This window comes from Pteronotus mesoamericanus, unplaced genomic scaffold, assembly GCF_021234165.1.
Source record: "Pteronotus mesoamericanus isolate MK-2021 breed Mesoamerican mustached bat unplaced genomic scaffold, CSHL_Meso_final contig_116, whole genome shotgun sequence".
In the NCBI taxonomy this organism is placed as follows: Eukaryota; Metazoa; Chordata; class Mammalia; order Chiroptera; family Mormoopidae; genus Pteronotus; species Pteronotus mesoamericanus.
This window is the reverse complement of record NW_026555027.1, coordinates 24284587-24295877: the sequence shown is the minus strand read 5'-3', so window position 1 is coordinate 24295877 and position 11291 is coordinate 24284587. Positions and strand designations below refer to the sequence as shown.

Genomic DNA, 11291 nt, shown 5'->3' with positions numbered 1-11291 from the left:
TCCTCCTCCTCCTCCCCTCCCCCCCACTCCTCCTCCTCCTCCTCCTCCTCCTCCTCTTCTTACTTCTTTTTCTCCTTCTACTTCTCTTTCTTCTTTCTTCTCTTCTTTTTCTTCTTTCTTCCTCCTCCTCCCTCTCCACCCCCACCCCCTGCCCCATTGATGTGTTATTATTGGGGGGGCTGGAGCAGTAAAAAAAGAAGAAGGAAAAAAAGAGCGGGGCTCGGCTGTGAGAGGTTGAGCGCGGGGCTGACGGACATCGGCGGCGATGGAAGAACTTACGGCATTCGTCTCCAAGTCTTTTGACCAGAAAGTGAAGGAGAAGAAAGAAGCGATCACCTACCGAGAGGTGCTTGAGAGCGGGCCGCTGCGCGGGGCCAAGGATCCGGCCGGCTGCGCGGAGCCGGGCCGCGACGACCGCAGCAGCCCGGCAGTCCGGGCGGCCGGCGGAGGCGGCGGCGCAGGAGGAGGCGGAGGCGGAGGCGGAGGAGGCGGAGGAGGTGCAGGAGGAGGAGGAGGAGCGGGCGGAGGAGCTGGAGGAGGGCGCTCTCCCGTCCGGGAGCTGGACATGGGCGCCGCCGAGAGGAGCAGGGAGCCGGGCAGCCCGAGGCTCACCGAGGGTAACGGCCTGACCCCCGGCCGCGGTTCCCCTTCCCGCCTTCCTGATTCCTTTTAGGCGGGAGAGGACCCCGAGGCCCCGCGGGCTGGGTGGCGGGGCGCGGAGAGGGCGCCTGGGTGCCAGTTTGGGAGCTGGAGTGTTGATGAAGGGGTGGGCGTCCGGCTGTGTGCACGGTCGTGGGTGGGGTCCGAGTGTCTGTGGGGAGGGGGGGGTGTGGGTTTGTGCGCGCCCTTCTCAGATGCGCCAGTTATTCCTAGTCCACCGAAAAGCATTTTTCACCGGCCGGAGGATGGGGCCTCAGCCCAGACGTCCCGCGGGCGTCCGGGGAAGTTCGCGGGCCCGGGGGCGGGCGGGGATGCTGGCAGCTGCCGGGCCAGGCGGCGGGATTATGATTAGCATCTAGCGCCGAGTTTGGGGGAACCCCTTTTCTAGGCCTGAGAAAGAGAGAGAGAGAGAGAATGTCACTCTACGGTCGCCTCTAGGTTTCGGGCCGCCTCTCAGAACGACCAGAACTCCGCGGAAGACCCTGGATCCCTAGATCTCAGGGGCCAAACTTCCCATTCTTTTTAAGCTACGACGGTAGAACGAGGCCAAAGCAGGCAAAGGTCCAGCCTATGTTGTTTATTTTGGGAGACTTGTTAGGCTCCTCATTTTGAAGGGGGGGAGTGTTTTAATATTTACACAAATCCGTCGCTGCTTCTCATCATTCAGTACTCGGGTTTTGTGCAGGGCAAGAGGGGGGGGATCCTTTGGTGCCAGCAAAGTGTTAGGAACCGGCTTCATCTAGATGGTGGAGCGTCCTGCACCAATTCAAAGGAGTTCAACAATAAAATTAATTTGGCACTTGGTCCCCGCAGTAACTGGTGTGCTGCCATATTTTTCCAATTAAGAAAATATGTGACATGCGTAGAATCACATATTTAAGCAAGCAATTAAGTTGTTTATAACACGGTCTGTTCCTGTTTAGGCCAATAAGTGGAAATCTGGGGGCAAAATAAAGATTATATTAAGTCTATTAATCAACTGGAAATGTGGACATCTTTCTCTTTGAAGTCCCAAAAGTTTGAGAGGTAGCCATTGTGGATGACACAAAATAGACAAAGCCTTCTCACCCCTTTGGCAGAATCTGAAGAGTGTGCGTTTTCATATATAAATTTCATTGCACTATGAGTGGAAAATATTTTATAACTTGGCAACGAATGTTTGCTATAATGTTATCCACTTCCTTCCCGGAGGAAGGACACATGTCCACAAAACGAACTCTGAGAAATAGAAATGCTGGCACCACTTAAAATCACCATTGTAAGAAAGGCAGTCTGAGCTGAGACCTAGAGGTTCTTCTTCCCCGAGACCCGGTACCAAGTCCCTCTAAATTTGGAAAGTGTTGGCATAGCTGCTGCCTGTCGGCTCCGTGCAACCTCCCGGAGCCTCAGTGAAGCCGCAGCTCCGGGCCCTGGGTACGCCAGCGAGCGAGACCGTGAAGTTAGGGTCTGAACCCAGGGTCGAGGCAGTCCTGGGATTGTTCATTTCCAAGCTCAGGGCAGGTATTAATTCCTCTGCAGGCCAGCTCTTCCGGAAATGATTTTTAACACCTATGCTGATAAGGAACCTGGGCTGGGAAAAACTGCAAGCAGCCTCGACTACCCCAACTCAGCTTTGACACATTAAAAACCCAAATCTCCGTCTCAGGCTCAGAGAATGAAGGTTCAGGAGGGCAGCTCATGTTAATACGGATCCCTGTATCACTGCCCCTTGGCATATATATATATATATATATATATATATATATATATATATATATCCATCCCTTGGGTGTCTCTGTGTGCTCACATTTGCAGAGCTCCTGTTTTTAAAGAGAGGAGAGGAAAGACAGGGAAGTAGCAACGGATGTGTGCAAACCCGGAGCAGAAAAATGCATATTTTATTAAACATCCGAGCTGGTGGATGCATGAAAAGGCTTTAAGCAACCAATAGAAACCGAGGATCGCGAATGTTCCTGTTGAACCTGTTGATCTCTGTGGGTTTAAGCGTTTAGGGTCCAGTCGGCCTTTTCAATGGGGAGAGACGAGGCGAGAACAGAGGCAGCGGTCAGTTCCTCGGGCCACCAGACGCTGGTTTTCTGCCTCTCACCTTCTGGTCCAGCATGGGCTGCGAACCCTCCCGGCTGACAACATGGCGTGGTCGCCTGTGCTCAGCGACCGGCTCCGGCAGGGGGGACAGGGACTGCCTGGCAGCCCCGTGGGCTGTCCGCGGGGTTTGGCCCGCGCCCTGGGTCCGCACCCAGCACCTGGGGATGCGACTCCCAGGAACGCACAGCACAAGGGTCTTATTCTCCTGCTGCGACCCTTTGGCCCAAATATTACCAAATTAGACCTGCAAGTTTGAGAGAGACAGAGAACCATCAGCGGACACAGCTGGACTGAGAATGGCCCGGCACTCTCTGAATGGCGCAGAGCGTGGCCTCACCGCGCCCTTCTCCCTTCTCGGACAGCGTTCGGTGACTGGCGGGGCGCAGCGCTTTTGATTTCTGTGCGTGCGTGGGAGAGAGTGAGTGGGCGAGAGGGTGAGTGAATTGGATTTGGTGTTCACAGGGGAGGGCAGGGAATCGTGGGGTGGATAGTGAGGTGAGCCGAGGCCACAGTTGCAGAGGGAATAGGTGGGCGAATGCCCATCTTGCCCGCAGGCGGCCACCCAGAGTTGATCTTCGCTTGTCTCCAGGATCCTCTTCCTCCTGGCCGGGTGAGGGACTGGACAGGAACTCCGGGAGGGAGCAGGATCCTCCAGCCTTCCTGAGACGAATCTGGTTAATGGGATTTGCTGTGGTGTTTTTATCTCTGTGTGTGTGTGTGTGTGTGTGTGTGTGTGTGTTGCTGTGTGCACGCGTGGACGTAAGTGTGACCCTGTTTATGGTGCCACCACCAGTGTCCCCGGAGCTGAAGGATCGCAAAGAGGATGCGAAAGGGATGGAGGACGAAGGTCAGACCAAAATCAAGCAGAGGCGAAGTCGAACCAATTTCACCCTAGAACAACTCAATGAACTGGAGAGGCTCTTTGATGAGACCCACTACCCGGATGCCTTCATGCGTGAAGAACTGAGCCAACGGCTGGGGCTGTCAGAGGCCCGAGTGCAGGTACCTGGCTATGGGGAGGTCCAGGCAGGGATCAGGGAAGGAGGAGGGGCACACCTGGGGTGGGATTGGAGAGCCGACTCTTGGGGGACACATCAGGGGTGCAGGTTCAAGGATCTGGAGTGAGGTGAGAAAGGAAAGGATGTCTTTAATCGAGGTCTTATTTTCCAAAGTGGATCTTAGTCTTAAACTGCCCCCCCCCCTTTTCCCCCTATCCCAACATATGTTCCCAGCAGAAGAAAGCTGTGCTGGGCTTGCTCCCAGAGTTTCTATAAACCACACCCCCCTCGCCTCACGATGCCTTTAATGTGGTTTAATCCTAATGGGCCTACTTTTATAAGCCTTAAAAAAAAATCCCACAGAAAACGTTTTATCTTCTGGATGCTTTAAAAGTTACAACGAATATTTTGTTCGCTGGAGTTGGGTTTCCTTGAGGGTCTGCTTTGGGGTCTAGGTTTGCCAAGCGGATATGCCAATTAGGTTTATAGATGTACAGACTATAAAGAAAATTAGCAACTGTTAAATGCAGAAATTTACAGTCCGCCGTTAGCAGTAGATCTCAAACTGTGTGTGAAACAGCGGAGAAATAAATGCATTTTGGTGGTTCTTTGTTCACTCATTTAACCAAAGCAGTGAACCTGATTCTACAGAAACTTGATTTTAAAACAATCCACAGATTAATGTTGACATTTTCAAGGTCTGACTCCCAGCAAGTGCCATACCCGTAAAGTTAGGATTGGAAGAGTGTTTTGGGTTTTGTTTTGTGTTTTTTTTTTTTGTATTGTTTGTTTGGTTTTTTACTGGTCATGATGGTGAATGTAATTGCAAAAGTAGGCTGTGGCAGTGGTAAAGGTGAAAAATTATATGCATACATGCATACGTATCCTAGGTATATGGAGAACAAATTTAAATGTTTCAGATTGCATTTCCTCTCAAATAATAAAATAGGAGAAAATGATGGTCATTATTTGTTTGAACACATGGAGCAGTTTTAGGCCTGAACATCTGCAGCTGTTACAAAGTATCACTGTAACAGATACTCCCTGGGTCTCTGGGCGCAGAGACCACCATCTGCAGCGAACTATGCAATTCTTATGGGGCTTCCCCGCATCTTGTAATAGGATCAGGACAAAAACAGAGCAGTGGAGTTGAAGGGGAAAAGTAATAATAGGCTGCCTTGGTCATCACAGCATCAACAGCGGAGCCTTCCTTTTTAAGCCTCTCCTGCTTTGCTTTGTGTATTGAGATCTCTAGAGGCTCAGCAACCCCTTAAAGACATGATGATAATTATTACAGTTATGAGCATTAGTATCTCAGTTCCAACTCTAGTAGGGAAAAAAAGAGGCAAGGAGCCTCAGGCCATGTGAGTTACACAAAGGATGCCACCCTGGCATGAAATCTACCCTTCTATTACACTAAATGGCAGGGGAATTTTTGAAGATTTACATTGACTATGACACTTCCTTTTAAAAACAAGACCGCTCAGAAGCAATATTTTTCTTTCATGTTTTTTTAAACATTAATTTGTCAATCAGTCAATATGCTATATTATTAGAGTAAAAAAGCTGCATTTGAATTTTTAAAAATATGTCATATTGCCTGTAAAAGTTGGCAAGTTTATGTAAGAAAGTAGTATCTGGGAGAAAATAGTAGCCAGGAGTCACTTGGCTCATACCCTGCCCTAACCCCCTTTCACAGAATACTCATTTTTTTTAACCATAAGAAGTGAATTTTATTGCTGGTCTTTATTTTTTCATACTTAAAAAAATTGAGCTATTTTCTGGATGCTTATCTACTATCCTAACTGCAAGAATAGGCTATTGCTTCTATTCTATAGAAGCAAATTAGATTATCATGATAATAGCACAATTATTCTGCTACTGTGTTACACTCTATTGCACAGAGGAACAGAGAAATTCTAAACTTCTTTGTAGTGAGGCTTTTATGACACTAATTACCGCTTCCCCCACTTTTATCCCCCTCCCCAAGCCCCCAGGAAAAAAAGAGTCACTATTTGCTTTGGTGTTTGGTTTTTCTTGAAGATGAAGCTAATTAATATAACAGGCTATTAATGAGCACATTCGTCTCAGGTCTTACTGGGCAAACATCTAAACTCATTATCACTTTGGTATCAGGTATCAGCGAGAGTTTTAGGCCTTGGGAACTCTGTAATGTGGAAAGGTGAAACCAGAACCAATAGCAGTGTATTGAGAAACTATTTATCTTGCAAAAATGTATGAACTATGTCTATTTTTGTCATTCATTTACATTTTTAACGTTGGAAATTGAGATTGTTCTATGAATTCAAAGATTGCTTGCCATATCTTCTATTTTGTGTCTAAAACTCTACTCTTTTTTCTTCATACTCTTGTAATGTTTAAAAAATTTTGAGTCATAACATCTAGGTTTTCTTTTTTCCCTCCAATTTGTAGGTTTGGTTCCAAAATCGAAGAGCTAAATGTAGAAAACAAGAAAATCAGCTCCATAAAGGTATGCTTCTCAGGCAATGAACATTTGATAATCTAAGTAAAAGGAGAATGGCAAGTATTGTTACTATACATACAGAGAAATCTTCTCAAAGATAACCATGGTCCTTACTTAAAAATCTGCTCTGAAGACAGTTAATGAGAGTCCTAAAATTTGGGAGTAAATTACATTTATTTTAATTATGGCAGTAGTTTAGGAAGATAACAGTTAATTTCCAAAGGAATTAGTTTTGTCTTGGTACCTTTTGGAACTCTGGAAAACAGTGCTAGGAATATTAATCTCACATTATTGTGTTTTGTTTCCCCCATTTTTTATAGGCGTCCTTATAGGGGCAGCCAGCCAGTTTGAAGCTTGTAGAGTTGCACCCTATGTCAACGTAGGTGCTTTAAGGATGCCATTTCAGCAGGCAAGTACAGCCCAGTTTCAACCTGTTCTTAACTGTAAAAAGACCTGGAGGTTTGCTTGAACTGTTGAACATCCCCTCTCTCTAAGCCCTAGTGTTGGTGTCCATGCAGTTGGAGGATCAATTTTGAGATGATATAGTGGACCTACTCCCCTTTAAAAACCTATCGAGTGTCAGGGGCCCATATGTCTAGTCCTTTCTGTCCTCGTGGGAAACCCACAGAGGCCTGAGGGCAGTAACCAGTCCTTTAAAAATGCACTAAAGATTGAGCTTGGGGAGAGGAAGGGAAAAGCCTTTTGATTAAGATTTTGTCAGATCCAATTCAGAGGTTAGTCCTGAGGTGTTTCTAAGGCAATTCTCTAAATATTTTTCTAGCTATTTTCTACCTCTTAGTTTCATTAACTGTGTCTGACAGAAGAAAAAGAAATAAATAAAAGTACTCCCAACTCAGACTTGATTTTTTAAAGCTGTCTGCAAGCAAAGCTTTATCTCTAGTTGAGAAGGAAACCTTGCCTTGGTCTTCCCAGGGATGCCCTGCCTCTGCAATGCCTTTCTTAGCCATGAAGAAACCTTTAAAACTACATTTAAAAGGACAGCCTGCAGCAATGATTTAATCCTGGGAAATCCCAGTGCTCTGAACTCCCTGCTCTCCAAGCCTAAGGGCACAATCCCTTCCCAACCAGTGCCTGACCTACCTCATCCTCAGCCAGGACCCCCTGCATGGTAGGACTGTGAAGTCATGGATTAGCTTTCTGTTGCCAGTGCCCTGGACTGAGGAGACACAGGGGTGTGCCAGTGTGTTGAGGGTTAGTGTGAGGGGGATCTTAGCTTTCTTGGCACCACAGGACTCTGGTATCTCGATGCTAGGCTTTTGAAGTCAGAAAGAATGATTGGCGAAAGAGAGGGGAGAGGGATCTTAAAAGGAGACCCTGACTTCTCAGAAGGTCATCTGCAGATCTGCAGCATCAGCAGCACCTGGGAGACTGGTAGAAATTCACAATCTCAGGCCCCAACCTAGACTTTCTGAATGGAAATCTGCATTTAAACAAGATCCCCAGAAAATTCTTACAGCAGTACAGGTTAGAAGTACTAACAATTGTGTTCATTGTAATGAAAGTGCAGTAACTTCCCTAAGTGACATACAAAGTTTTGTGTTTTGCTTGTTGGTATTTCAGGGCTTTAGCAGTGAGGTAAGATGTGGATGACAACATCAAGAGAGGAGGGTAACGGGGCCTCACCCCGTTTTGCCAACACACCGGTGTTATTGTGGGGAGGGCACTGTTTTAGCACGGTAGCAATGTGGCCCGCTGATGGGCCCAGATCCCTTAGGGGCAGCCATGTTCCTGCAGTTGCTGTCCCCCTGGGCCCAGGGAGATAAGCCACACTGGGTGAGTTGCAGAGACTCAGGGGCACTGGAGTATCCCTGTAGTGTCCGGATTCAGTAACAGAATGAGAAGGTCAGCCAAATGCCCCTTCCCGTTCCCCGCCCCAGCCTTCCCCTGAGCCAAGCTGGACTCCGTTAATGCTCTGTTTCTATTCTGTTGTCACCCTAGGATAGTCATTGCAACGTGACGCCCTTGTCCTTTCAGGTTCAGGCGCAGCTGCAGCTGGACAGCGCCGTAGCGCACGCGCACCACCACCTGCACCCGCACCTGGCCGCGCACGCGCCCTACATGATGTTCCCGGCGCCGCCCTTCGGACTGCCGCTGGCCACGCTGGCCGCGGACTCGGCCTCCGCCGCCTCCGTCGTGGCTGCCGCTGCCGCTGCCAAGACCACCAGCAAGAACTCCAGCATTGCGGATCTCAGACTGAAAGCCAAAAAGCACGCGGCCGCCCTGGGGCTGTGACGCCAGCGCCCACGTTGCGCCTCCAGCGCGCGTGCAGAATGCGCGCTCTCTGCGCCCCACTGCTTCTCTGTCATCCCCTCTGCACCTCGGAGCCCAGACTCTTTCTGCCTGGCTGATCGCCCCTTGCCCGCTTCAGCATCTCGGACTCGACTGGAACTCGGAGGGCGGGACTCTGCGCAGAAACTGCGATCCCACATGGCGCACCGACTCGGTGGCTTCTGACCATTCACCTACCCAAGGGCCTAGAAATCGGCTTTGTAGGGCCGGGTTTGGGAAAGTCGAGAGAGAGATTGGACAAGGGAGTGCCGGGACAGCGGAGTGTGGCTCGTGGCAAAGTTGCAACGATGGACTCTTGCGCAGAAATAAAAATCCTGTTAATAAAAAATGAAGAAAAAAAGTAGAAAAGACAAACAGAAAAAGAAAGGGAACTTATTTCTTATTGTTATTTGAAAGGAGCTGAAATCGGAGAGAGAACCAAGGAACAAAAAAATTAAAAATTAAAGTATTTTATGCATTCAAAAACATGGAAAAATAACCTGGACGAATCTCGAGAGAATTGGGGGGGGGGAGGTTGGGGAGTTACCACCTTAAAGTGTATGCCCCCCTCAATGGGCTAAGAAGGCAAAACAGAAGGAAGAAGTATACTTATTTAATGAGTTAAGATTTTTAAAAAAGTGCGGAGCTGGGAAATTCACAGGTTTTGAAACTGACCTTTTTCTGCGAAGTTCACTTTAATACGAGAAATTTGATAAGAGAGGCGGGCCTCCTTTTACGTTGAATCAGATGCTTTGAGTTAAAAACCATCACAAATGGAAGAGCAAGAAGAGGGAAGAGAGAATAAAAAACAAGGAAAAAATAATATTAATACAAAAGATGATACCACAGACAGTGATTTCTCTGAGAAATTATTATGGCAGAACTGTCCAGACTGCTGGCAGTAAATTCCGGTTTGCATGTTACTTGTATTCCATTGATGGTGTCTCCCCCTTCCCCGCTTTACACACATGTACTTACTTCATTTTCATCATCAGTATGAAAACCAGTACCAAAAGCGTCTGAAAATTGATGTATATCTCTCTCTATATATTTTTAGCCCGTCTTTGATCCTGGGGGACAAAAGAAAAAAGTCAAAAGGGAAAACTTTACACTTTGATTGTCCCAAGAAAACGGAGGTGGGCAGAAAATGTGGGGAAAGGAAAAAAGAAAACAAGAAGACTAAATGAAATAATGAAGGTACAGCGCCTCACAAGGTGCCTGACTCATAGCAGGCGCTCAGTGAGAGTCCCCTCCCCTCCCCCTTTTCTTGTATCCCTTCTTGCTGGTTATCTGAAGTCCTCGTTGAGAACCGGGCTCTATTTCCCCCTCTCTGTCCTGTCACACTCACTTTAAAGAACCACCCAGCTAGATACAGGCACTAGGTTTGTGTAAAATATGTTGATACACACGAACAAAGTTTATTTTGGCTATAATGTGTGAACTAATGGTTGACTTTGAACATTTGTGTTTTATCTCACAAAGGTGTATATTAAAGTAATTTTTTTGTTTGCTTCAATTCATGTAGCTGTTTAAAATGGGGTACCCTGGACTAAGCGATCTGTATCCCAGTTCTCTAGAAAGCCTCCTTAGTTGTTTTTTTTTTTCCTTCTAATTTACAAGAAAGAGGAAAAGCTCTTTTAACTGAACTTGGGTATGCGGTTGAGCTTTGTAACTATTTGTTCTCCATGAAAACAAATTATTTATATTTGCCATATTTTTTCTAGTGTATTAAGTTATTTTAAACAAAAGAAGATGCTGTTATTTCATGACGTGTTGTCGGTACAAAATGTTTCGGTTTCACCTCTGTTAAACCTTTTAAATAAGTGCCAAGTTATTAATTGAAGACACTTTGCGATCAATTGAATGAAAATAGTATTGTTTCATTTGATGGGGTTCGCGTCATCTTTGTTCCTGTTACTATTAAACTATCCGGGATAGTCTTTCCTTCTTCCTTTTTGGTGACTGTGTATCTGTCGATTATACCAACTTGGAAAAGCGCTTTCTTTTGCTCCTACATGTGGCAGTTAAGGGGCCATGAGAATAGTGCCTCTGTGGCTCTATATAGCGCTGAACGAAACTCCCCTCTCCCCCGTTTTACCCAGCCAGCATAGAAACCGGATTGATTTTTACATCAAATCAATAAAGGAACAGATAGTATGTAAAATAGAATAACCCCCTCCCCCTGGATGAACTCTCGTTCTTCATTTTGCCGCAGGTTGACCCTTGAAGTTTATTTACCGGATAATTTGGGTAGGTAGGGAAGCGGGATCACGCGGCGCGAAATTCACCTGGGTTAACTGTGGCTTAGTAGACACTCCGTCTCCAGGTCCCCGACCTTCCCAGGAGCCGGGTAGGCGATGATGCAGTGGGAGCGGAGCGAGAGCCGCGAAGTGGGGCGGAGGCACGGGGAAGGACCGATCCCCGGCCTCCTGCTACAGTGTAGCTACTGGACCGAAGCAGCTTCTTCGTTTGGTTAAATTTAGGAAAAGGTGGAAGCCAGGACCAGGACTGTGATCGGGAAAAGCCGGGTTTTAACCGTCCTCAAAACACCGAGGAGCCTTTCCGACCGTCCTCCGCTGGGCCCCCTCTCCCAGAAGAAACCCTTCTAGTGAAGCCCGAAGGCGGTGCCGGTTTGGGAATAGGTAGAGTCCGTGAGGACGCGGCCAGGGACCTCCCTTCCCGCGGGGGCTCTTGGAACGGCAGACACCCTCCGCGAAGATTGGGAGTGTCCCGAGTGTGCGTTGGGGCCCTCTTTGAGCCGCAGGACGCGCAGA

At 47.6% G+C, this 11291-nt stretch overlaps 1 protein-coding gene across 2 annotated transcripts; it reads left to right on the top strand.

The window, feature by feature from the left end:
- The first annotated feature begins 265 nt into the window (after positions 1–265).
- SHOX2 (SHOX homeobox 2) lies at positions 266–8481 on the top strand. Of its 2 annotated transcripts, none has more exons than XM_054576798.1 (5): positions 266–617; positions 3539–3747; positions 6177–6234; positions 6549–6637; positions 8224–8481. In XM_054576798.1, exons 1-5 carry the CDS (start codon positions 266–268, stop codon positions 8479–8481), a joined length of 966 nt encoding a protein of 321 aa, XP_054432773.1. The 2 variants fall into 2 exon arrangements, with proteins under 2 accessions (XP_054432773.1, XP_054432766.1); XM_054576791.1 differs by having other exon boundaries at positions 8188–8481.
- Positions 8482–11291: the final 2810 nt, after the last annotated feature.

Coding starts and splice junctions, on each gene's coding strand:
- SHOX2 (XM_054576791.1), top strand. CDS start 266: ATGGAAGAACTTACGGCATTCGTCTCCAAGTCTTTTGACCAGAAAGTG. Junction 618..3,538: donor CAGCCCGAGGCTCACCGAGG/GTAACGGCCTGA, acceptor TGCCACCACCAG/TGTCCCCGGAGCTGAAGGAT. Junction 6,235..6,548: donor AGAAAATCAGCTCCATAAAG/GTATGCTTCTCA, acceptor CATTTTTTATAG/GCGTCCTTATAGGGGCAGCC.